At 40.5% G+C, this 27,315-nt stretch overlaps 1 protein-coding gene across 2 annotated transcripts in view; it reads right to left on the bottom strand.

Moving 5' to 3' along the window:
- The window catches only part of nectin3b (nectin cell adhesion molecule 3b), a 94,046-nt gene extending 68,546 nt beyond the window's left edge, over positions 1-25,500 (bottom strand). For both annotated transcript variants that reach the window (XM_071338429.1, XM_071338428.1), the window contains exon 1: positions 25,267-25,500. In XM_071338429.1, coding sequence (XP_071194530.1) covers positions 25,267-25,372 — 106 coding nt within the window. In that variant the 5' untranslated portion in view covers positions 25,373-25,500. The remainder of the gene's footprint in view (positions 1-25,266) is intronic.
- Between the last annotated feature and the right edge of the window lie 1,815 nt (positions 25,501-27,315).

Consider the following 27,315-nt stretch of genomic DNA (forward strand, 5'->3'; position numbering starts at 1 on the left):
ATCTGAAGAAGCAGCGTCAACCCATACAGTAGACTGGGGGGGGGGGGGGTCTGAAGAAGCAGCGTCAACCCATACAGTAGACTGGGGGGGGGGGGGGGGGGGGTCTGAAGAAGCAGCGTCAACCCATACAGTAGACTGGGGAGGGATCTGAAGAAGCAGCGTCAACCCATACAGTAGACTGGGGGGGTGGAGGGGTCTGAAGAAGCAGCGTCAACCCATACAGTAGACTGGGGGGGGGGTCTGAAGAAGCAGCATCAACCCATACAGTAGACTGGGGGGGGGGGGGGGTCTGAAGAAGCAGCGTCAACCCATACAGTAGACTGGGGAGGGATCTGAAGAAGCAGCGTCAACCCATACAGTAGACTGGGGGGGGGGGTCTGAAGAAGCAGCATCAACCCATACAGTAGACTGGGGGGGGGGGGGGGTCTGAAGAAGCAGCGTCAACCCATACAGTAGACTGGGGAGGGATCTGAAGAAGCAGCGTCAACCCATACAGTAGACTGGGGGGGGGTCTGAAGAAGCAGCATCAACCCATACAGTAGACTGGGGGGGGGGGGGGTCTGAAGAAGCAGCGTCAACCCATACAGTAGACTGGGGGGGGGTCTGAAGAAGCAGCGTCAACCCATACAGTAGACTGGGGGGGGGTCTGAAGAAGCAGCGTCAACCCATACAGTAGACTGGGGAGGGATCTGAAGAAGTAACCTATGTTCTACCTATAGCAAGAATGACAGACCAGTTGGAGACTCATGTTGAGAAGTCTATCACAAGTCTGTCCACAAATCCACGTACAGTACAGTAGTGGCTCAGTAGTGACTCCAGCTCTACCTGAAAACCCTGGAGGTATTTTAACCCCTACATCTGCTTTTCCGGTAATATAAATAATTTACCGCACAATTATAATTTAATGTGGGTCTACAGTGAGATTATCAAGATAAGTTCTGAGGGTATGTGGGTGGAATAAAATGAGAAGGAGATGAAGTTGGATGTCAGGTTTTCCCACCCCTCCTCCTCCTCGGCCTTCTATGCTGACTAGGAGTTTGTTGGCATAAAGAGGGGAAGCCTGCTGGAGCAGTCAGTGTCAACTCCCCTCCGTAGCATGACTCTGGGTGGAGAAGTCACTGCCTCCAGCTGGGCCTCATCAGACCTAACCAACCACCAATGATGAATAATAGATCACAAGTGCTGCTATCTGCATTGCAGGTCATGTACAAGGAAAGGAAGGAGGAAGAGAAAAGGAGGGGAACGGGTTAGAGATGGACAGAAGAAGAGTCAGTAGAGGAGCTAAAGATGACGGGGTAGGAGACTAGGAGTGACCTCTTTCACCCAGGACTGGTTTTCTAGTATAATTACATTTGCATTAAAACATCTCCCAGTCCTAGATTTCCTCAACTGGCTGCACATTTTCTGCTGAGGTTAAAGACGTCATTTTCCAAGGCTGCTTTTCCTGTTAAAATGCCTTTGTGTGATCAAGAATGAGAATAGTCTATGCCCATTTAAATACTGCCTTCTCTTTCTCGCTTATTAAAGCACAACGGCAAATCTCAGTTTTCATAACCACAAAATACAGCAGAAAGAGGGGAAAAGAGAGCATATATAATGCATTTTAGACATGTTTAACCACCCATGCTCTCAACTTTAACAGCAGCAAAGAGACTGTGCTGAGTATAACAGAAAAGGGAAGGGAATATATTACAAGGGTATCATTGATAGGAACTCAAAGACAAAGTCTGCAACAAATTGATTCAATCAAGGCCAAATACAGAGTGGGAGGGAGAGGTAATTTTTTCTCAGTTTCAGTCTCTTGAGTTAAAGAGCCACTGAACATGCCGATGGGCACGTGTGTTTGTCTGTTGCTCATTAGAAAAAGGAAATTTCAGTCTTGGAGGTGCATTTCCTGATCGATTCCGTGTTTGGTTAATTATGTTCGTCTCCCATGAGACACTGAAAACGAGAAGCTTATTTCACTTCCTCAAAATCCCCAGAATCAATCTAAGATAACTTCCAAATGAATTACAGATTTCTAGAGTTTTTGTTGAGGATGTTTTAGTTGCTCAATTTTACATCTAAAAGGTGTTTGGTGCAGCATTTCTCTAGTAACAAAATGCGCAACTTGTTGTCTTACGTAAACAAAGTCGGGCTGTTGGGCAGGTCTGCCTCACTGTCTATGCTATTGGATAGAGACCAATCACCGCAGCTGTTCACCTAATGTTAGTGGGCAAACATACATCGTCAAATCAAAACCCAACCTTCATTTATCCTTTGTGACGCACAGCAGTTCCAAACAAGACTTACTTCATGACCAGAATGATCCTATTTACAAACTGTTTCTGACTCATATCGATGCCACATAGGCCGTTTTCAAAAGGGATTAGTTGCATTTTAAAGGCAGTTGCTCTTTAAAAATAACACAGTTAAAAACAACTGCATCTGGTAGTAGTACATCTCTTATACTAAACTCCTGTCAAGAGAGGGGGACGCATTAGAAAGAGATAGGCTAAGTCCGTCTGGGAGATCAGCGTCTCATCACATAAAATGATATCAAATCCACACAAACAAAAACAGACATCAACATGGCCCCTGTCCAAGGCCGTAACCAGGATTTGAGTTTTAGTGGGTGTGGAAGGAGTTTCCCCCCAGGATTTATTTATTGGGTTGAAACTCATTTACTGCATTTCTATACAATTAAACTTTTAAAATGCTAATTGGAGCACTTCAAATAACAACAAATGACCCCAGCCATTATCACCGTCGCTGCTGTAAGTTAATTCACATCAGTCGCTCTACAAACACATAGCCTATTAGCTATACAATTGTAATGTTATATCCCTGAAATGGGGGGGGGGGGGAATGGAGAAATGATTCACACGGAGTCAGTTGCAATGAATTGCATAAAATCATCAACTCTTTACATAGATCTACTACATGACCAAAAGTATGAAGCCACCTGCTCACAACCAAAATCATGGGCATTAATATGGTGTTGGTCCCCCTTTGCTGCTATAACAGCCTCCAATCTTCTGGGAAGGCTTTCCACGAGATGTTGGAACATCGCTGTAGGGACTTGCTTCCATTCAGCCAACTTTGTGCATGGGGGCAATGTCATGCTGAAAACAGGAAAGGGCCTTCCCCAAACTTTTGCCACAAAGTTGGAAGCACAGAATAATCTATAATGTCATTGTATGCTGTAGAGTTAAGAGTCCGAACCCTCCTCCACCAAACTTTACAGTTAGCACTATGCATTCGGGCAGGTAGCGTTCTCCTGGCATCCGCCAAGCCCAGATTTATCCGTCGGACTGCCAGATTGTGAAGCGTGAATTGTCACTCCAGAGAACGCGTTTCTACTTCTCCAGAGCCAATGGCGGTACTTACTTGTCTTGGCTGTGTGCTTAGTGTCATTGTCCTGTTGGAAGGTGAGGCCCTGAGCGCTCTGGAGCAGGTTTTCATCAAGGATCTTGCTGTACTTTGCGCCATTCATCTTTCCCTCGATCCTGACTAGCCAAAGGAGTTCAATCTTGGTTTCATCAGACCAGAAAATCTTGTTTCTCATGATCAGAGTCTTTAGGAGCCTTTTGACAAACTCAAAGCGGGCAGTCATGTGCCTTTTACTGAAGAGTGGCTTCCCGTCTGGCCACTCTACCATAAAGAGCTGATTGGTGGGAGTGCTGCAAAGATGGTTGCCCTTCTGGAAGGTTCTCCCATCTCCACAGAGGAACTCTAGAGCTCTGTCAGTGACCATTGAGTTCTTGGTCACCTCCCTGACCAAGGCCCTTCTCCCCCGATTGCCCAGAGCTCTAGGGACAACTCCATCGACCTCATGGCTTGGTTTTTGCTCTGACATGCACTGTCAACTGTGGGACCTTACATAGACAGGTGTGTGCCTTTCCAAGTCATGTCCAATCAATTGAATATACCACAATTGGACTCCAATCAAGTTGCAGAAACATCAAGGACGATCAATGTAAACAGAATGCACCGGAGCTCAAGTTTGAGTCTCATAGCAAAGGGTCTGAATACTTATGTAAATAAGGTATCCGTTTTATATTTTTGATAAATTAGCAAAAATGTCAAACAACCTGTTTTTGCTTTGTCATTATGGGGTACTGTGTGTAGATTGCTGATCATTTTTATTTTTATTTAATCCATTTTATAATAAGGCTGTAACGTAAGAAGATGTGGGAAAAAGTCAAGGGATCTGATTACACTCATTTTCTCAAATTAGATAGTGTTCACATTTGTAATCCTAGGCATAATTAAATCAAGCTCTGCACAAACACACATCAATGGAGCACAGAGATGATTGTATTATCACATTCACATGAATTAGTCAAATAATAATTACGATTCTGTATTAATATCAGTTGTGTAGTGGTAAAAAAAATAAACCACTAATAAACGGAAAACGTGTGACATTTTTAAAACTGTATTGTTTTCCTTTTGATGACATGTTAAATGTAGGCCTATAGGAAAGATAGGCCATATGGACATGTTCATATGGCCTATTGAAATATATCTTAGTTTTAATCTTATCTTGTTTGATAAGATTAGTACAGATTTTCTCAGTAGACCCCACTTTACTAATCCTTTTTCTCAGCTTGCTTCCTCTCTTCATCTCCTCTGCTTCCTCCTTCATGCTTTGCAGCCTGCCTCAGCCTCACCACGTCACTGTGTCTCAGTAGCCTACTCTCTGTAAAGCAAAGCTATTATGAGAACTTAGTAGCATATTTTTTTCTCCTGCTGAGGTAAGCATTGTTTAACGTTAGCCAGCTAGAAGGATGAAATAAGAAGCTAAGTTATACTGGCCACAGCCCTTCAACATTTTTGCAATAGAATTCACTGCCGGCAGTTGTGCAGTCAGTCATTCTCAAAGAGAGTCAGATTTTGTTTGTTTGGTGGATGTCTGTACACACGGCAGGAGTCGCGGGACGGTTTTAAAATTGCCTTTTGCCCACCATCTCAACCACGTCTCTAATGGTCTACTTGAGTCGACTCCATGCTTGGGTAGTTTGTTTTACGTCGCAGGCCCCCGGCCTGTGCGCGAGAGGGCAGAGTTAGCCGTTTGAGAGAGTGGTGAATGTGCTGCTAAAAAGGTAAACCTTTAGGCAAATCCGGAGGACAAAGGCGAACATAATGAACAAACCACTGTAAATGATTCCACTCGTTTGCAAAAAGCAGGCAGGATAACAACTCCGTCAGATCAAGAATACAGGCGTTCTACGCTTTAAATCAACACTGGGGGAAATATATTGATGTTGGCCGGTAATTGATTTTCTTAGTATACAAAATATATACACTGTGTACAAAACATTAGGAACACCTTCCTAATATTGAGTTGCGCCCCCCTTTAGCCCTCAGAACAGCCTCAATTCTCTGGGGCATGGACTCTACAAGGCGTCGAAAGCATTCCACAGTGATGCTGGCCCATGTTGACTCCAATGCTTCCCACAAGTTGTGTCAAGTTGGCTGGATATCCTTGGGGTGGAGGTCCATTCTTGATACACGCGGGAAACTGTTGAGTGTCAAAAACCCAGCAGCGTTGCAGTTCTTGACACACAAACCAGTGCACCTGACACCTACTACCATACCCCGTTGATTGAAAGGCACTTCAATATTTTGTCTTGTCCATTCACTCTCTGAATGGCACACATACACAATCCATGTCTCAAGAATGAATCCTTCTTTAACCTGTCTCCTTCCCCTTCATCTAGGCTACACTGATTGAAGTGGATTTAACAGGTGACATCAATAAGGGATCATAGCTTTCACCTGAATTCACCTAGTTAGTCTATTTCATGGGAAATATGTTTTGTACACTCAAATTAAATTAGAAAAAATTACTGAGGTCCAGACCTCTGTGTCCTCATATGTAGTTACGGCCCTGCCCCTGTCATATTATCTTAATTCAGCCACAACAAAACACAGAGACATCAACAGAAAAGCACTTAAACCTAGCCCTTCCGTTATTGCTTGAATCTAATCCTCTAAAGAGCTAACAAAAAGACAGATCCTCCAAAGCTTGTGCTGTGTCACTGCATTAATCTCCCCAGTGCACCCCAATACTCCTTAATATAGTGTTGTATTACCGGTACTATACTTGAGGACATTTTGTGGACCAGCAATTGTATCCCTTTCAAAATCCTATTTCTAACCCCAAACCTTAACTCTAAATATAACCCTAAAATAGCCTTTATCATTTTTAGGACCAGTGAAATGTCCTCACTTGTCTGAATTTTCCTTGGTTTACTATTCTTGTGTGGAAATTTGGACCTCAAGTATAGTAAAACACACACACACACACAATACCAGAATTTTTACTTCGACACAGATGCCAGTTTTGGGATCACTATACTCAAAATCAAAACGATAAAACAGCAAATAAAGAAAGCGTGGAGGACCAATTTTTGTTTTCGCTCTCAAAATCATATTTTTTTTTACAAAATTGGATGTTAAGTCTACAACAATACTTAACCCATATCAGGAGAACACTTTTGAGGTCTGGGAAAAAAAATCTAGGAAATGTTGATTTGAGTTCATTTAACCTTGAATTAAAGTGTGCATACACCTAGCACTGTTTGGTTAGCGGCATTTGCAAAACAAATGCCCACTGGAGTTATGCAAATAATCATGATCCTTACAGGTAGGCATAGGCTACTTTGTACTTAACTTTTAATTGAGGTCTTTGGGAAAGCCTTTCCATTGCCTACTTATCACTGATGCATTCCATTCATGTCTTTTGATAAGCTTGGAAAAATAATTTCAAAAATGTTCTAATAAGTCCAAAACATTTAGTTGATTTCCAAACGTGTGACGAATGTTACTTTCGGTTCTTCTAATACCGGACCGTTTTTCATGTTATAGTATCGAAAAAGTACCCAATCGTCATACTTGAGTAAAACTAAAGATACTCTAGTCATTTTCTATTAAAGTAAAAGTCACCCAGTAAAATACCACTTGAGTAAAAGTCTAAAAGTATTTGATTTTACATATATGTAAGTATCAAAAGTAGATGTAATTGCTAAAATATACTTAAGTATCAAAAGTAAAAGTATACAGTGCCTTCAAAGTATTCACACCAACTGACTTGTCCATATTTTGTTGTGTTAAAGCCTGAATTTCAAATGGATTCAATTGAGAGTGTGTGTCACTGGCCCACACACAAGTCAAAGTGGAATTATGTTTTTAGAAATGTTTAGAAAACAATATAAAAATGTAACTGAAATATCTTGAGTCAATAAGTATTCAACCCCTTTGTTATGGCAAGCCAAGTTCTGGAATAAAAATGTGATTAACAAGTCACATACTAGGTTGCATGGACTCACTGTGTGCAATAACAGTGTTTAAAATGATCTTTTTGATGACTACTTCATCTTTGTACACCACACATAGTGCATTCGGAAAGTATTCAGACCCTTTCACTTTTTCCACGTTACAGCCTTATTCTAAAATTGATGAAATACATGTTTTTTCCTCAATCTACACACAATACGCCATAATGACAAAGCGAAAACGGGTTTAAAAAACAGAAATACCTTATTTACATAAGTATTCAGATCCTTTGCTATGAGACTCGAAATTGAGCTCAGGTGCATCTTGTTTCCATTGATCATCCTTGAGCTGTTTCTACAACTTGATTGGAATCCACCTGTGGTAAATTCAATATATATTGGACATGATTTGGAATTGTCAGAGCAAAAACCAAGCCATTGGGTCAAAGGAACTGTCTGTAGAGCTCCGAGACAGGATTGTGTCGAGGCACAGATCTGGGGAAGGGTACAAAAACATTTCTGCAGCATTGAAGGTCCCCAAGAACACAGTGGCCTCCATCATTCTTAAATGGAAGAAGTTTGGAACCACCAAGACTCTTCTTAGAGCTGGCCGCCCACCTAAACTGAGCAATGGGGGGAGAAGGGCCTTGGTCAGGGAGGTGACCAAGAACCTGATGGTCACTCTGACAGAGCTCTAGAGTTCCTCTGTAGAGATAGGAGAACCTTCCAGAAGGACAACCATCTTTGCGGCACTCCACAAATCAGGTCTTTATGGTAGAGTGGCCAGACGGAAGCCACTCCTCAGTAAAAGACACATGAATACCCGCTTGGAGTTTGCCAAAGGGCACCTAAAGGACTCTCAGACCATGAGAAACAATATTCTCTGGTCTGATGAAACCAAGATTGAACTCTTTGGCCTGAATGCCAAGCGCCACGTCCGGAGAAAACCTGACACCATCCCTACGGTGAAGCATGGTGGTGACAGCATCAAGCGGTGGGGATGTTTTTCAGTGGCAGGAACTGGGAGACTAGTCAGGATCAAGGGAAATATGAACGAAGCTAAGTATAGAGAGATCCTTGATGAAAACCTGTTCCAGAGCGCTCAGCACCTCAGACAGGGGCGAAGGTTGACCTTCCAACAGGACAACAACCCTAAGTACACAGCCAAGACAATGCACGAGTGGCTTCGGGACAAGTCTCAATGTCCTTGAGTGGCTCAGCCAGAGCCCGGACTTGAACCTGACGAACATCTCTGGAGAGACCTGAAAATAGCTGTGCAGCAACGCTCCCCATCCAACCTGAGTGAGCTTGAGAGGATCTGCAGAGAAGAATGGGAGAAATTTCCCAAATACAGGTGTGACAAGCTTGTAGTCATACCCAAGAAGACTCAAGGTTGTAATCGCTGCCAAAGGTGTTTCAACAAAGTACTGAGTAAAGGGTCTGAATACTTTTGTGAATGTATATTTACATTTTTTTTTAATTATACATTTGCAAAAATTTCAATTTTTATCAATATGGGGTATTGTGTGTAAGATGAGGGGGAAACAAATGAATACATTTTAGAACAAGGCTGTAACGTAACGAAATGTGGAAAAAGTCAAGGGGTCTGAATACTTAACGAATCCACTGTAAAATTACCCTCAGTCGAGCAGTGAATTTCAAACACAGATTCAAACACCAAGACCTGGGAGGTTTTCCAATGCCTCGCATTGAATATCCCTTTGAGCATGGTGAAAAACACTTTGAATGGTGTATCAATACACCCAGTCACTACAAAGATACAAGTGTCCTTCCTAACTCAGTTGCCAAAGAGGAAGGAAACCGCTCAGAGATTTCACCATGAGGCCAATGATGACTTTAAAACAGTTACAGAGTTTAATGGCTGTGACAGAAGAAAACTGAGGATGGATCAACAACATTGTAGTTACTCCACTAATTGACAGAGTGAAGGAAGCCTGTAGAGAACAAAAATATTCTAAACCATGCATCCTGTTTGCAATAAGGCAATAAGGCAATAAGTAAAACTGAAAAAAATGTGGCAAAGAAATGAACTTTGTCTAAAAGTTAAATTTGTGTTGTGTTGGCAAATCCAACAACACATCAATGAGTACCACTCTTCATAATTTCAAGCACGGACTAAGGAGTTCTTAGAAAACCTGGTTCAGTCTGCTTTCCAACAGACAAATTCACCTTTCAGCAGGACAATAACCTAAAATACAAAAAAAAAAGTATGTGAACCCTTTGGAATTACCTGGATTTCTGCATACATTTTACATAACATTTTATCTGATCTTGATCTAAGTCACAACAATAGACAAACACAGTGTGCTATATATATATATTGAATACATCATTTAAACATTCACAGTGCTGCACGTCGGAAGTTTGCAAAAGTGTACCTGGATGGCAAAATATTCTGTGGACAGATGAAACTAAAGTTGTGTTGTTTGGAAGGAACACACAACACTATGTGACGAGAAAAAAGGCACAGCACAACAACGTCATCACGCTTTGGGGCTGCTTTGCTGCCTCAGGGCATGGACAGCTTGCTATCATCGACGGAAAAATGAATTCCCAAGTTTATCAAGACATTTTGCAGGAGAATGTAAGGCTATCTGTCCGCCAATTGAAGCTCAACAGACGTTAGGTGATGCAACAGGACAACAACTCAAAAGAAAAGTAAATAAACAACAGAATGGCTTGAACAGAAGAAAATATGCCTTCTGGAGTGGCCCAGTCCGTCCTGACCTCAACCCGATTGAGATGCTGTAGAATGACCTCAAGAGAGCAATTCACACCAGATCTCCCAAGAACATTGTGGAACTGAAACAGTTTTGTAAATGGGAATGGTCCAAAATTCCTCCTGACCGTTGTGCAGGTCTGATCCGCAACTACAGAAAACGTTTGGTTGAGGTTATTGCTACCAAAGGAGGGTCAACCTGTTATTAAATCCAAGGGTTCACATATTTTTTCCAATCTGCACTGAGAACGTTTACACGGTATGTTCAATAAAGATGTAAAATGATAATTGTTTGTGTGTTATTAGTTTAAGCAGACTGTATTTGTCTATTGTTGTGACAGATGAAGATCAGATACAAATCTAGGTCATTCTAAAGGGTTCACATACCTTTTCTTCCCACTGTACACTGGAGTTGCTTACCAAGACGACATTTAAATGTTCCTGAGTGGCCTAGTTACAGTTTTGACTTAAATCAGCTTGAAAAGCTATGGCAAGACTTAAAAATGATCAACTTGACAGAGCTTGAAGAATTTTAAAGAGAATAATGTGCAAATATTGTACAATCCAGGTGTGCAAAGCTCTTAGGGACTTACCCAGAAAGACTCAGTTGTAATCGCACCCAGAGGTAATTCTAACATGTGTTGACTCACGGGGTGTGAATACTAATGTATATTAGATACTTCTGTATTTCATTTTCAATAAATTAGCAAAAATGTCTAAAAACATGTTTTCACTTTGTCATTATGGGGTTTTGTGTGTATAATCCATTTTGAATTCAGGATGTATCACAAAATGTGGAATAAGCCGAGTGAATACTTTCTGAAGGTACTAGTACCGAATCGATGTGCAGGGGTACGAGGTAATTGAGGTAACTATGTACATATCGGTAGGGGTAAAGTGACTAGGCAACAGGATAGATAGACTGAGCTGTAGCAGCAGCGCATGTGGTGAATGTGAAAGCATATGTGTGTGTGGCGTCAGTATGCATGTGTGGGCATTTTGTGTGTGTGCGGGCGCATGAAGTGAGTGTGTGTTGGGGTGTCAGTGTGTGGGTAGAGTCCAGTGTGTGCATAGAGTGAGTGCAAGAGAGTTTATTTTTAACTAAGGTCAACGCAGGTAGCCCAGGTAGCCATTTGATGATCTATTTAGCAGTCTTGGTTAGCAGTCTTATGGCTTGGGGGTAGAAGCTGTTCAGGATCCTGTTGGTGCACTGGTACCGCTTGCAATGCGGTAGCAGAGAACACTCTATGGCTTGGGTGGCTGAGTCAGAATATTTTTTAGGCCTTCCTCTGACACCGCCTGGTATAGAGGTCCTGGATGGCAGGGAGCTTGGCCCCAGTGATATACTGGGTCGGACTCACAACCCTCTGTAGCGCCTTGTGGTTGGGTGACTTGCAGTTGTCGTACCAAGCGGTGATGCAGCCAGTCAAGGTTCCTCAATGGGGGAGGAGCAGACGGCGAGAACAGAGAGGAGAAAAACGCAAGGAAATCAAAAGATAGAAGTGGCAGCTGTACAGATAACTCATCCAAAGGGCTTTGACAACTTGAACATGTCAGAAAGCCAACACAATATGATGCTCCGTCACCTTATTAATTCAGCCACGTACTTAGATAACTAGTAAATTAAACTTAGGGGTCACGGTAACACTGAAATCTTTATCATTTCTAATCCATAAGAAATATCTTGCTGCGTTTTGTAAAAGCAGATCAAAAATGATTTCATTTTGTAATTTCTGCTCGGCATCAGACTCATTTTGTGCTTCAGTTGCACTTCTCCACTCAGATGAGAATTCACAAACGGGCATTCTATCAGCAGAGTGCTCTGACTGATGTGTAGCTACTTTTCTCCTGTACTTTACTTGGTGTAGCCAGCCTATTTTTCTCCTGTAAAATGCAAAATTACCTTCCTTTTTTTTTTAAACATTAGGAAATGTTGCTGGCTGTATTTCTATGATAAACAGAAATATTTACATTTACATTTAAGTCATTTAGCTGACGCTCTTAACCAGAGCGACTTACAAATTGGAAAGTTCATACATATTCATCCTGGTCCCCCCGTGGGGAATGAACCCACAACCCTGGCGTTGCAAGCGCCATGCTCTACCAACTGAGCCACACGGGACCACATATGATGGCCATGCATAGTTTTTGCAAAAAGTACCTTGCTTTTACATTGTAAGCTCATTTTGCCATATTGTGTGGCTGCCAGGCAAATAGCGTTCCACTTCTGTTGTCAAATTAAGCTATTTTCTAACTAAATGTGTAGCACAAATGTATTTTCTGTGAAAGAAAACTATAGTTGCAAATCACTGATCACGCTATTGAAGCAAAAATGAACACACTTGACTTTCAATATAAAACGTGACCCGTCAATACACAGCTGGACTCACCTGCTCATGCTTTCTCCAGTTGTGCTATTTACAAACACACATGTGATTGGCTCAACTGTTCTGGGGAACTACGGTAAGTTTCGTAATGTAAAATAATGTGACAGGTGAAATGAAGAACGCAATCTGATTTATCTTCTAACAAGTTGCACAAGTTGACTGCAGGTATTTACTTAAAAAGTAGCTACAAATACTAAAATGAAAAACTTCAAATAAATAGTTTCAACAGTATTGACGGTATTGAAAAACCATCCCGTGATGATTTCCAAATAGCCTGGTATACAGTTATGACAAACTTAGCGGGAGTGTTTTTTGTGCTCTCCTGCCAACTTTGGCTACATTTATTTTAATCTCTTATTTTAAATCCTCGTAACACAAACAGCAATTTTCTTGGACAATTTCAGGGCTTATAGTGGACGCGCTTTGTGACTTTGGAATTGTTTACCAAACGCGCTAACCAAAGTAGCTAATTGGAATAAATAACGGACATTATCGAACAAATCAAGCATTTATTGTGGACCTGGGATTCCTGGGAGTGCATTCTTATGAAGATCATGAAAGGGAATATTTATCATGTAATTTCTGGTTTCTGTTGACTCCAACATGGCGGCTAATTTGACTCTTGTTCTGAGCTCCGTCTCAGATTATTGCATGGTTTGCTTTTTCCGTAACGTTTTTTTAAAATCTGACACAGCGGTTGCATTAAGGAGAGGTATATCTATAATTCCATGTGTATAACTTGTATTATCATCTACATTTATGATGAGTATTTCTGTTGAAACGATGTGGCTATGCACTATCACTGGATGTTTTTGGAACTAGTGAATGTAACGCGCCAATGTAAACTCTGATTTTTTTATAAGAACTTTATCAAACAAAACATGCATGTATTGTGTAACATGAAGTCCTATCAGTGTCATCTGATGAAGATCATCAAAGGTTAGTGATTCATTTTAGCTATATTTCTGCTTTTTGTGACTGCTATCTTTCGCTGGAAAAATGGCTGGGCTTATTGTGGTTTGGTGTGACCTAACATAATCGTTTGTAGTGCTTTCGCTGAAAAGCATATTTGAAATCGGACACTTTGGTGGGATTAACAACAAGATTACCTTTAAAATGGTATAAGAAACATGTATGTCTGAGGAATTTTAATTATGAGATTTCTGTTGTTTTGAATTTGGCGCCCTGTACTTTCACTGGCTGTTGTCATATCATCCCGTTACCGGGATTGCAGCCATAAGAAGTTAACCTTTCTAGGACACACGTTCCGCTAGCGGAACCCCCCCCAACATTCCGCTGAAAAGGCAGCGCGGGAAATTCCAAAATATTTTTGGGAAATATTTCACTTTCACACATTAACAAGTCCAATACAGCAAATGAAAGATAAACATTGTGTTGATCTACCCATCGTGTCCGATTTTTTAAATGTTTTACAGCGAAAACACAACATATATTTATGTTAGATCACCACCAAATCCAAAAAACACAGCCATTTTTCCCAGCCAAAGATAGTCACACAAAAGCAGAAAGAGATAAAATTACTCACTAACCTTTGATAATCTTCATCAGATGACACTCATAGGACATCATGTTACACAATACATTTATGTTTTGTTTGATAATGTGCATATTTATATCCACAAATCTCGGTTTACATTGGCGCCATGTTCAGAAAAGCCTCCAAAATATCCGGAGTAATTACAGAGAGCCACGTCAAATAACAGAAATACTCATCATAAACTTTGATATAAGATACATGTTTTACATATAATTAAAGATACACGTGTTCTTAATGCAACCGCTGTGTCAGATTCTTAAAAAAACTTTAGGAAAAAGCATGCCATGCAATAATCTGAGACGGCGCTCAGAAATACACTACATTTCTCCGCCATGTTGGAGTCAACAAAAATACGAAATTACATCATAAATATTCCCTTACCTTTGATGATCTTTCATCAGAATGCAGTGCCAGGAATCTTAGTTCCACAACAAATCGTTGTTTTGTTCAATAATGTCCATTACTAGTGTCCAATTAGCAACTTTTGCTAGCACGTTTAGTTCACATGTCCAAACGCTGGCGCCGGTCCAGGCGAACTCGGACGAAAACTTCAAAAAGTTATATTCCAGGTCGAATAAACGGGTCAAATTAAGTAGAGAATCAATCTTCAGGATGTTGTTATCATATATATCCAATAACGTTCCAACCGGAGCATACGTTTTTGTCTACAGAGTAATGGAACACATGGCCATATCATGACTAGCGCGCGTGACCAGGAACTAGCATTCTGCCAGACCACTGACTCAAATAGCTGCCATCCGGCCCCACATCACACTAGAGGCTTCATTCCACGTTCTACTGACTGTTGACATCTAGTGGAAGGCGTAGGAAGTGCGAACAGATCCATATCTTACTGGGAATTGAATAGGCGATGACTTTAACATCAACCAGCCCCAGAATTTCCACTTCCTGTTTGGAAGTTTGCCTGCCATATGAGTTCTGTTATACTCAGAGACATAATTCAAACCGTTTTAGAAACTTCAGAGTGTTTTCTATCCAATAGTAATAATAATATGCATATATTAGCATCTGGGACAGAGTAGGAGGCAGTTCACTATGGGCACCAATTCATCCAAAAGTGAAAATGCTGCCCCCTATCCCTAAAAAGTTAATGGATCAGTCGTCCACCAGCGTATACTTTACGATTAAGGGGAGGTGGGAGGGGAAGCGTTGGGTGTCTTGGTTAGGGAATTAGGGGAATGTGGTTCAGTGTTTTACTGTTAGGATAGATTTGTTTGTTTCAACAGATCTTTACATATTTTCCTCACAAAAAAAATGCTCACGCGATGCTAAACATATTTAGATATGCCCTTATGCTATAGCTTATTCCATGTTTACATATTTGGTTAAATGACATCAAATGCAAAACTTAAATTTACTTAGTGGAATGTCCGTAGAGTTGGTAAACTATCCAAGCTTAAAACAGGTTATTACTAGGCCTAAACAACTCTATTCAACTTCCTACAAGAAACTCACTTGTTGAAAGATGAGCTACTTAAAGTACGCAGGAGATGGCAAGAGCAAGTAATGGCATCCTGTTTCTCCTCTCATTCTCGTGGTGTTATGGTTTTAAATTCACAAATGAGTTCCGTTTCAAGTGGATAATATTATAACTGATACAGCTGGTGGATACATCTTGATACAGGGAACTCTTTCGAATGAGCGCATTAATCTGGTTAATGTTTATGGTCCTAATGATGATATAATCCAAAATTCTTTGAGAATGTATTTCTATTGATAGGACTTTACCAGGAAGGGAGGCTAATGGCAGGGGATTTTAATTGCACTCTTGATCCTCATCTAGATCGCTCCTCTGGTTTAGACACTTCCCAGAAAGTGTATAAATAAATTACAGCATTTCATTAAGGACTTAAATCTATGTGATCATTGGAGGACTCAGAACCCGAGTAAAAGGGAGTATTCGCGTTAATCGTCGACATTTAAATCATATTCTCATAGAGTACTTTTTAGTTTTTTGCTTATTGCTTCCCAATGTAGCAGGACGTGGAAAATATAGTATTGTTCTGAGTGACCGTTCCATTATTCTATAGGGATACAAAACTAGTAAAAGGATACTCTAGATGGCTTTTGCATTTATTTTACATTGAACACTGACCAAACGGCAGCGAGTACCAGAAGGGAGCCTTTCAAAGCATATATTTGGGGGCAAATGATACGTTTTACCAGTTTCAAATCAAATCAATTAAATCTGAAAATGAGAGAGATGGACAGCAAAATCAGAGAATTGGAGAGGGAAGCTTTTTTGGAATACTCAGTAGAAGTAAACCAATAAGTATTAGCTCTTAAAGCTCAGTATGAAGAACTTTCCACCTCAATGGCTGCAAACAGCTTAATGAGGCTGAAACAGTCCTTCTATAACCAAGGTGAAAAACCTGCTAAATTGCCGGCTTGGCGCATTAAGAAGTTAAATTCAGACAATTTATGAATTGCATTAATAGCTCTAAGGACAATTATCAATGGATCCTGTAGAAATAAACCACACATTTTCTTTGTACTACAACACACTTTACAACTCTGAATCTCCTGAGAACTTAACTAATCATTTTTGGATGGTCTTGATTCTCCCTCTATTTCAGAAGATGCAGAATTTGAATGCAGAATCCCATTCTGGAAAAGGAATTGGATGGTGTTGCAATTTCTGATGCTATTTTCAATATGAAGGGAGGTGAAGAGGCAGGTCCAGATGGGCTCCCAATAGATGTTTAAGGAAAAACCTCTAGGGCCACTTTTGGATATGTATGCTGAATCCTTTCATCAAGGTTGTTTCCCCTCTGTAAGGAGTGCTTTAATCACTCTTATTCTGAAGCCTGATAAATCCCCAACAAAATGGGAACGTTACAGACCGATATCTCTTCTGAACTCGGACAAAAAACATGTTGGTGAAGTCTTAGCCAGGAGATTGGATTGAGTTCTCCCATATCTAATACACGAAGACCAAAAATGCTTAATGAAAAACAAAGATTTACACAATATGAGGAGAGTACTAAACATAGTGCACGTGTGAAAGGTCCCCTGATACTGCCATACTCTCACTTGATGCAGAGAAGGCATTCGATACAGTTGAGTGGTCTTTTTTTAAGTGCTTAACCTCTTTCAGCTAGGGGGCAGAATTTTTATGTTTGGAAAAATAACGTTCCCAAGGTAAACGGACTATTTCTCAGGTGCAGATGCTAGAATATGCATATAATTGACAGATTAGGATAGAAAACACTCTAAAGTTTCCAAAACTGTCAAAATATTGTCTTTGAGTATAACACAACTGATTTTGCAGGCGAAAACCTGAGGAAATCCAACCCGGAAGTGCCTTTTATTTGGAAAAATCCCTGTTCCGTTGCCTGCCCCCTCCATTTAAAGGGGTATCAACCAGATTCCTTTTCCAATGGCTTCCTCAGGCTTTAGACATAGTTTCAAGCTTTTATTTTGAAAAATGAGCGAGATTTTTCAAAACGCGTCAGGTGTCCTTTGATTAGTTCCTGCGCGCGACAGATGTAGCTCGACATTTTCTTTCTCTGTAGTATTGAATAGGTTACCGTCCGGTTGAAATATTATTGATTATGTATGTTAAAAACAACCTGAGGATTGATTATAAAAAACGTTTGACATGTTTCTACGAACATTACGGATACTTTTTGAAATTTTCGTCTGCCCTTCAGGACAGGAACGAGCCTGTGGTTTTCTGAACATAACGCGCAAACCAAATGGCGGTTTTTGGTTATAAAACTAATCTTTATCTAACAAAAATAACATTTATTGTGTAACTGGGAGTCTCGTGAGTACAAACATCCGAAGATTATCAAAGGTAAGCGATTCATTTTATTGCTTTTCTGACTTTCGTGACCAAGCTCATTTAAAGCTAGCTGTTCTTATTGTTTTATCTAGTAAATCTGACACGATAGGTGGATTAACAACAAGCTAAACTGTGTTTTGGTATATTTCACTTGGGATTTCATGATTATAAATATAAATAATTTGTAGTTTTTTATTTTTATTTGGCGCTCTGCAGTTTAGCGGTTGTTGTTGATAAATGATCACGGTAACGGGATCCGTGCGTCAAGAAGTTAACTTCTTTGGGAATGGGGGGGCAGTATTGAGTAGCTTGGATGAATAAGGTGCCCAGAGTAAACTGCCTGTTACTCAGGCCCAGAAGCTAGAATATGCATATAATTAGTAGATTTGGATAGAAAACACTCTAAGGTTTCAAAAACTGTTAAAATAAATGTCTGTGAGTATAACAGAACTCATATGGCAGGCAAAAACCTGAGAAAAATCCAACCAGGAAGTGGGAAATCTGAGGTTTGTAGTTTTTCAAGTGATCGCCTATCCAATGTCCAGTATAAATGGGGTCAGATTGCACTTCCTAAGGCTTCCAGTAGATGTCAACAGTATTTAGAAAGTTGTTTCAGGCTTCTATTGTGAAAGGGGAGCGAATAAGAGATGTTTCAACAAGTGGTCAGGCTGAAAGCCTTTAGTTAAGTCTCGCGCATGAGCGCGACGGTCGTTCCCTTTCTAATGACAACGGAATTGTCCGGTTGGAATATTATTGAAGACTTATGATAAAAACATCCTAAAGATTGATTATATACATCGTTTGACATGTTTCTACGAACTTTAATGGAACTTTTTTGACTTTGTCTGGACTTAGTGCCCGCGCTTTGTGTATTTGGATTAGTGACCTAATCGCGCGAACAAAATGGAGGTATTTGTACATAAAGATGGACTTTATCGAACAAAACGAACATTTACTGCGGAACTGGGATTCCTGGGAGTGCATTCCGATGAAGATCATCAAAGGTAAGTGAATATTTATAACGCTATTTCTGACTTTTGTTGACTCCACAACTTGGCGGGTATCTGTACAGCTTGTTTTGGTGGCTGAGCGCTGTACTCAGATTATCGCATGGTGTGCTTTCGCCGCAAAGCTTTTTTGAAATCTGACAGCGGTTACATTAAGGAGAAGTTTATCTTTAAGAGATTTGGGTTTGGGAACTACTTCTGGAAATGGATTAAGATATTATATACCGACCCCACTGCAGAAGTTGCCACTAACAACTTGATTTCACAAGCCTTTAAGCTTTTTCGGGGCACGAGACAAGGATGTCCAGCCAGCCCAGGACTCTTTCTTTTAGCTATAGAACCCTCTGTCATTGCAGTAAGGGCCCACCCGTCAATTAGTGGAATTAAAACATACGATTTTGAACATTGAGTGGCCCTGTATGCCAATGATACCTTATTCCTAAGAGATCTAAATAATTCTCTTCCCTTTCCAATTTAATGAACAACTTGTCAGTTTTCTATAGTTTTAAATTGAATAAAACCAATTCTTCCATCCTTTTCCTGAACAAGCAAGACAGACTGAATCCAGTTGTACAGCATCCATTTGTGAATACAGACCAAGGTTTCACATATATTGGTATTAAAATCACACCAGAAATTTGATTCTTGAGTTGAACAAATTATGAACCCATAGTAACAATTAACAGAATCCATCAACAGATGGACATCATTGCCTATATCTATTATTGGTAGAATAAATATCATGAAGATTAATATTCTGCCCAGATTTCTTAATCTATTGCAATCAATTCCTCTGGCTCCAACACCTTTATTTTTCCCAAAGATCCTCTCAAATTGAATCTGGAGCAACAGAAAACCAAGGCTTAGAATTTCTCTTCCTTATTTGCCCTATGATGGGGGGGGGGGGGGGGGGGGGTTGCAACTTCCAAACCTACAGTGGTATCACTGGGCTGCACAACTAAGGGCTTCAAAATTATTTCTCCAAGAAACCATACTTACCCTAGCTGCAGACTGAAATGTCCACAAAAGGACATGGATATTTGTACTCTGCTCCCTTTAAGAAACTAAAGAAGAATACTACTAATCCCTTTGTTAAAAACACCCTAATTATATTTCATGAAATACAGCAATATCTGGGCGAATCCCCTGTACTATCCAGTTTTGCACCAATTTGGGGCAATGACAATTTCACACCTGGTAAAAATGACATGGGGTTTAAAGAATGGGCAAGAAAAGGTATTGTTAGAGTAATGGACTCTAACAGGGCTCATGTCTTTTGAAGAACTAAAGGGAAAATGTAACTTAACACAAAAGCATTTTTTCACATACTTACAATTAAGAATCTTTCTTTTTTCCAGTCTAAAACAATCTGCCCTACAACCTCCTTTGACCACTTTAGAAACGGTCTCTGTTAATGTGTTGTTTATTTAACCTTTATTTAACTAGGCAAGTCAGTTAAGAACAAATTCTGCCGGATGTGATACAGCCTAGATTTGAACCAGGGACTGTAATGATGCCTCTTGCTCTGAGATGCAGTGCCTTGGGCTACTCGGGAGCACACTCAATTATGGGAGAGGTCAAATTACGTCACTTTATGGGAAAATAGTAGCTATTCTTAAAGACAACTCTGATAGTAAGATACTTCAGTGGATATAAGATAAGCAGGAAAATATTTCAGCAGAGGACTGGGGTATGATATGCACTAGAGCTCAGATACAGACGATAAATGCCCGCCTGAGATCGTTGCAATACAATTGGATAACGAGAACATATATCACCCCTATTAAGCTTCACAAATGTGACGCTAATATCCCAGACTTGTGTTAAATGTAACACGCATCTAGGCACCTTGTATTATTGCTTGTGGGAGTGTGCTGAGATCAAGTTTTGGAGCTCAGTCCTGCGCTATATCTCAGAGATCACCCTTACCCCAATGTCACTAGTCCCTAGACTTTGCATCCTAAATGTTTAACTACAGAATATCTCTTTAAATAGGAGAGAAAATAAAATGGTTGACCTGTCTATTATAAGCTAGATGTTTAACTGCTCTCCAGTTAAAGTCAGTTCCCCTCACTTGGTCATTGGTTAAAATAATGAACATCAAGACCAGCTCTTGAAAAATGTATTTATATAGTGAAAAAGAAAGCCCCAGAGTGTCATGATATTTGGGATCTATCTATTTAATTTTGGCAAACGGGTGATATTGTAGAAGCATTGGAACTGGAAACAAGAACATTCTTTCTGTAATTGTTGATAGTCTTATTTGGAACTAATAAATGTGTAAAAAAATCTAAAAGGATACTTGAGATATATTTTAAATGTTTAATAAATGTGACAAATGTGATTTTTTTTCTCCCAGAATCTAGTATACTCTATATTTTACAGCACACTATAAGGAGTATAATATCACCAAGGGTCTTACATGTAAATGTATAAAAAAGGGCCTAGAAAAAATTGCCATTTTCATTATAATTTTTCCCCAAATATCGTTTGTGATACAAAGCATGTCAAATATCCTTATTCCCAATTAAGATTATGTGAGAACTGCCAGAACAATTAGATATTTTCAGGCTATCCTGGCGTGGAATCGCCCACCTGCCTATTACAAGCCAACCGGCAGCAGTAGGAACGGAGACGAGGGGGGGGGGGGGGGTCTGCTTGTGGGAACATTGACACCTAAGTAGATGAAAGGCTCCATGTGAAGAGAACATGATTTATTCAGCTTCCCCTCTTTCTCCCTAGAAGCCCCTGGCCTGCCCTACACAGCGCAACAGCCACAAAATGCTGTCTTAATGTTACTACAGGTCAAACAATAAAATTCCATCTAACATTCTGTCTGTTGTCTTGTAATGCCTACCATCAATGACATACAAATACTTTAGAGACAACAGTGATGCATTGAGAGTGTGGGGTCAGTAAAAGGATTGGGCTACTAATGTTTCAATTCCCAAGTCACATCAGTGCCCTCATCGATCCAAGGCAATAAGCAGGCAGACACACTGACAAAAGGGGAAGGAGACAAGATAGACAGAGGCTGACTATATAATTAAGAATAGAGGAGGAAAGGAAGAGAGGATTCTCCTAGAACAGAGGGAACAGAGACACAGCAGTCACCAGTGATATTAGAGAAGGAATGCCGGCAGTAATCCCCCGCTCCCCTGTGGTATTTTAACGGTTCCTCCCCTTCCACTGTTGCCATCAGTCAGTCAGAACACAGCAGCTAATGGCCTTGCCTGGGCCACCTGGGGAGGCTGTCCCACCTCATCGGACCCAAGGTCACATGCTGGCTGGAGACGCCTCTGTGTGTGTGTGTGTGAGAGAGATTGAGTGAGTCAATATGGATCTTGAACAGGAGCATCTGCACCAAATTCACATAGAAATGTGAGTTAAAGATCTGTTGTTCTCATTAAAAGCAAGTCTAAAAAGCGGTAGATATGTTCTGTGTGCGCCATTTCTATGCTTCCCGTTCTTAAAGGAAAAATCCACCCAAAACCACTCATAACTATAATTTACACTAATATGTGAGAACAATATTTTGTTAATTTTTTTTATTTTTATAATAAGGTTGGCAACAATATATGAAAATCATTGTGTAAATCTGTTGCAGCTCAAGTTGACTACAAAACCAACAATGCACTGCTAGGTAGCTAGCTAGCAAACGTAGCTACATACAATAATACCAAAGTCAATATCAGCATGTGAAGTAGCTAGTTAGTGCAATTTGTTTAAGCAATTTTACAGCTATCAATTTAGGAATACAAACACACCATTTTCAACCTGCAGCTCGATGTGCCTCACAGAGTGGAGTCTGACATTCGCAACAGCACCATGCAATGCACTCTGGACTGAAGAGGCAGACAAATAGGATAAATATGTTAGACCCTCTGTTAAATGATATTCCTCAAAGTAGAAATATCGCAAAATTATGATCAATGGCTCATTCGAGAGCAGACATTATGACATCGGCCAATATTGAAATCTGACACGTATGATAGACATTTCCGCAATCTAAAAGTCGTATTCCTATTCACTTTTAGTGTAGTGAGAGTGGCTTTATCTCAATGCTACGTCATACCGGACACATTTCTGCCTGCTCCAACATCTCATCTCATCTCAGATACACGTGAAAACATGAATTGACCCAAGGAATTGATAGAACATCGCTCAGAGAAGCACAAAACCAATATAAAAAGGATGAATATTTACTTTAAGTTTCATATTTTGCATGTTACTAATGGTTTTGTACATCAGCTTCAAACAGCTGAAAATACATATTTTTGGTTATGGAAAATATATTTCACAGCAGTTTAGATGGTACAACGATTCTTTACACCAGGGGTGTCAAACTCATTCCATGGAGGGCAGAGTGTCTGCAGATTTTTGTTTTTTCCTTTGAATTAAGACCTAGACAATCAGGTGAGGGGAGTATCTTACTAATTATTGACCTTAATTCATCAATCAAGTACAAATGTGGAGTGTAAACCCGCAGAAATTCAGCCCTCTGTGGAATGTGTTTGACACGTGCACTACACTATACTTGCATGTTTTATCACAAACTGCAATTTTTGCAACCAGGAAATGGCAGAGCGATTCTGCATAGGGCATCTTTAATAATTACTAAATTAATTAATTGACTATTAACCAGACAGACAACAGAAATGGGTCTCTAGCTCATGAAGAACCAGGAAAAAATATGTCCCACCATTTATCATGTATGAGGTGAGTTCAATGATCACAGAACTACCTACCATACGGTCCATATTGGGGCATCATTGATTTCCCTAAAGAGACTTCTTCTCAATTATTCTTGGAAAGTCGTCTTTAGGGCAGGCTGCACAACAACAAAATAATATCACCCAAAATAATGAACTGAAAACAACCAAAAGTGCATATCAATAATTCCAGGAGAGGAGAAACTGATAAAACTTCACACATACCCTAAATCAATCAGCTTATGTCCCCTTGCCTGACAGCAACTGTTTCAACACCGGTGGCAGGTGCTACCTATTGCAGAGCAATTGGACCAATTTGCCACACGTTTATTTCATCTTCTGTCATGGGGGACCATTGTTTGATTTTTGTCAGCCTAGTAAATGGAGACAGGTGTCCACAAAGAAACTTTATAACTTTCCTCAAATACATACATCAGAGAATCCCTAGTTCCTACTTCTATGACATAGACACCACTGATGACTGACAATGTTATATTCTGGAATTTATACTAGGAGCAGCCAGGGGTCTCCTTGCTGTTGCGCAGATAGTCTCCACTCTCCAAAACGAGTCTTAGTTTGGAGCACTTTTAAAAAAAAATGCAAAAATGATATTAACTTCAATGAAATAAAAAACGTAAGGATTGGCTGTTTGGCTCAGACATCTTCAGGTAAGATAAAGAACTATGGGCCGGCTCTTGGCATACGCGACATAAGTGGTTGCCTATGGGGTCTCAACTTACGGTTGAGAGATCGAATGGTAGAATGCACAAGGTGCAAGTTCAAAATTTGGTTGTGCATCAATCAGCAACTTTTCTCGTTATGTCAGTCATTATGTCAGTCACTCAATTAGCCATGTCAGATAATGTTTTGATTGGTAAGTTAGTTTAGCCAGCTACCTAAACTAGTAGTAATCATGGCCGAATACCAACTGGAACGTTCTTGACCTCCAGGGGGCTCCCATTTACCTTGTCACTCACTCAGAAATATTTAACACGGCAAAATGTGTAGAATTGCAGGAAATTAGCGGCAAAACTACAATTTTTAGCGGCAAAACTACACTTTTTGCCCATAGCAAAAAGTGTAGAACACAGGAGGTTGGTGGCACCTTAATTGAGGAGAACAGGCCTGTGGTAATAGCTGGAGCGGAATTCCATGTTTATGATTCCATTTGCACCATTCTGGCCGTTATTATGAGCTGTTCTCTCATCAGCAGCTTCCTATGGTGTAGAACTGCAAAATCTTGCTTTAAAACTGCAAAATTTTCACTCCACCCCATGGCATAATGTGTAGAATTGCAGGATATTAACTTTCAAACTTTTATGTTTTGCCTGCGAGGTGGGGAGGCCCAACCAAATATCGCTTAAGGGCCCCAAAATGTACTGATGAGAGCAACATATGTGTTACCGTGCGGCTCTTCAAATTGCCCCACCGCTTATTAAGAGCATCTACCTCAACGTTGCTCCTCAGTGGTTTCCTATGGCAATGTGAATGTTTCCATGGCAGCCGCGGATCACACCATCATCGGGCAGCGGCACCATACCAGCACTAAACTTCTCAACAAAAGTTCCCCTGCCTTGAACAGTCGTTAATGGCATTCGAAAAACAAGTCAACCTTTCTTATAGAAACAATACAGTCCAAATCTCAAATAAACTAATACAACGAATGTTTTGTAGACTGTGTAAGACGAGACCCAAGTCGGCTTGCTGCCTCGCTCTCACTGGCTGCACTCAGAACTTCTCAAAATCTTTTACATTGGCTAATGTTACCGAGCGTTCACAATGTATAGCATACCTGTCAAGATGTACAGAAGAACAATAAATACAGCATGCTGTCCTTTGTAAAGCGGGTAATTCCTTAGGCAAGGCAGGAACATTTTGAAAGTAGAGCCGTCTTCCATCGAACACGCTTGTCTGTCCTCCGGACTACGAAACCTCCTCAGCAACAACTCCAAACTGCGATTGGACTGTACCACTAGAGCACCAATAGGGGGGCTCACCTGATTCCAGCGATACAGTCAAATGAGAAGCAATCCTCCAGCACACCATCCCTGAAAAATGTGTGTAATATATAGATTACGTCATCCATATTGCAAATAAAGATTTATACATTTATGCTACAGTTGAAGTACACATTTACTAAGTAGGCCTATGAAATAAGATGTGTTTCTGAACGGGGGTAATTTCCCTGTGGTAATTGGTAAGTAAAAACACATTACCTATCATTAATTAACTGAAGAATTAATAAAGATTTTCTGAATGAGGTCAATATAAGAGACATGAGTAACAATATGACCTGAAATTTGATCAACTGCTGATTAAACATATTTTGCGGGTTGTAACAAATCTTTGGTTAAAGGGATATTACACAAACTTGTATTCTAAGCAAGTGGAGGTTTTAATCAGACACATTGTTATATACAGCATGGAGAATGCAGCACAATGAGCGTGGCACATGTACCAGTGTGGTCCACATCCATTGCTGTAAGCCTATCTCTGCTCCCCATGTCCGAATTCCTTCCTGTTCCCATGCATGTTTGGCCCAGTCACCTCTCTCTGAAGGCAAGTTAACTCAGGACCAGCATCAGCCTTAATCCCCTGTTCCCCACTGGTAATCCCCCCACCATAACCTCTCTCCAAAAACCCAATCTGTGCATCCGTCCCCCTGCCGTTCTTCAACAACTGGGACACACCACCCCAAGTCTAATTGGGGCGTTCAGAAATTAACTAGCTAATCCTTGCAAACAGCAATTGTGGGGGGCACCCCTCCTTTTGGCTGGAACCTAACCAGGTCAGTGCTTTAATTTGAGTCTCATATTCTGTCTTCTCAAGAGCCACCAGGGACACAATTACTCTCCTGACACCCTATTCATCCACACCCTGGCACAGTGTGAGGCAGGCCAGGGTGTGTGTGTGTGTGTGTTGGGATGTGTTCTGCATGTCTTTCCATCTGATTTATGAGATGGGGGAAGAATCTATCTTAAAGAGTGCCCTAGTCATTGTGAAAGATGCTAAGAATACTTTTCCGACCACAACAAAAGAAGACTGTTTTTAAAAAAAGCACAATGTCCTGGTATTGGATTCTAAGAGATACATTGTCAGATTAGTAATGAAATTCCATTAATAATGTGGTTATAAAGTGCTCAGACACTGATATCCTACTGTGTGAAAAAAGAGAGAATGTTTATAGCCTACTAGGCCAGATACCAGTCACCCGGAGCCATTATTACTTGCACAGATGCAGGCTTACAGTTGGTACAGTCTTCTTGTTAAGCAGTCTGTCAGAGAGTTTTGATGGTGAGAAAAAGTAGAACAGATACATGCTTCATTTGTTTCATTTTATGATCTATGGTTACACCACCCTCATGGCCTCATCAAAATACAATGACTTCAAAGTTTCACCAAACTCTCCCACAACCCCTCATCACAGGGTAGCGAGTGGCTGTCATTACAGAAACATTGTGCCTGCCTGTCAGTAGCCCCAGCAGCAGAGCCCAGGGAGCTTTCACCTCGATGTGCCTGAGAGCAGAGGCACTCATTCAGCTCAAGACCTTCTCATCTGTCATGGATTAGATCAACTGAGACCTGAAACTCGAACCCGTGTTCTATTTCAATCTATTTCCCCCTCTAGCTGTCTCAAACTTCAATGTTTATATATATATTTTTTTTTTACGTTCACATCCCTCAGGTGTCTTCACTTTTTCCAACACAACCTTTCCCACTGATGCAATACCTTAATTCATGCAATGAGGACATATATTAGGATTTCATAAAGCAGTCAAGTGTATATGAAATTATTGTGTGTTCACAGTGCAGTGTGTTTATTGCTTCGCCAACGGAAAAT

This window comes from Salvelinus alpinus, chromosome 13, assembly GCF_045679555.1.
Source record: "Salvelinus alpinus chromosome 13, SLU_Salpinus.1, whole genome shotgun sequence".
NCBI classification, from domain to species: domain Eukaryota; kingdom Metazoa; phylum Chordata; class Actinopteri; order Salmoniformes; family Salmonidae; genus Salvelinus; species Salvelinus alpinus.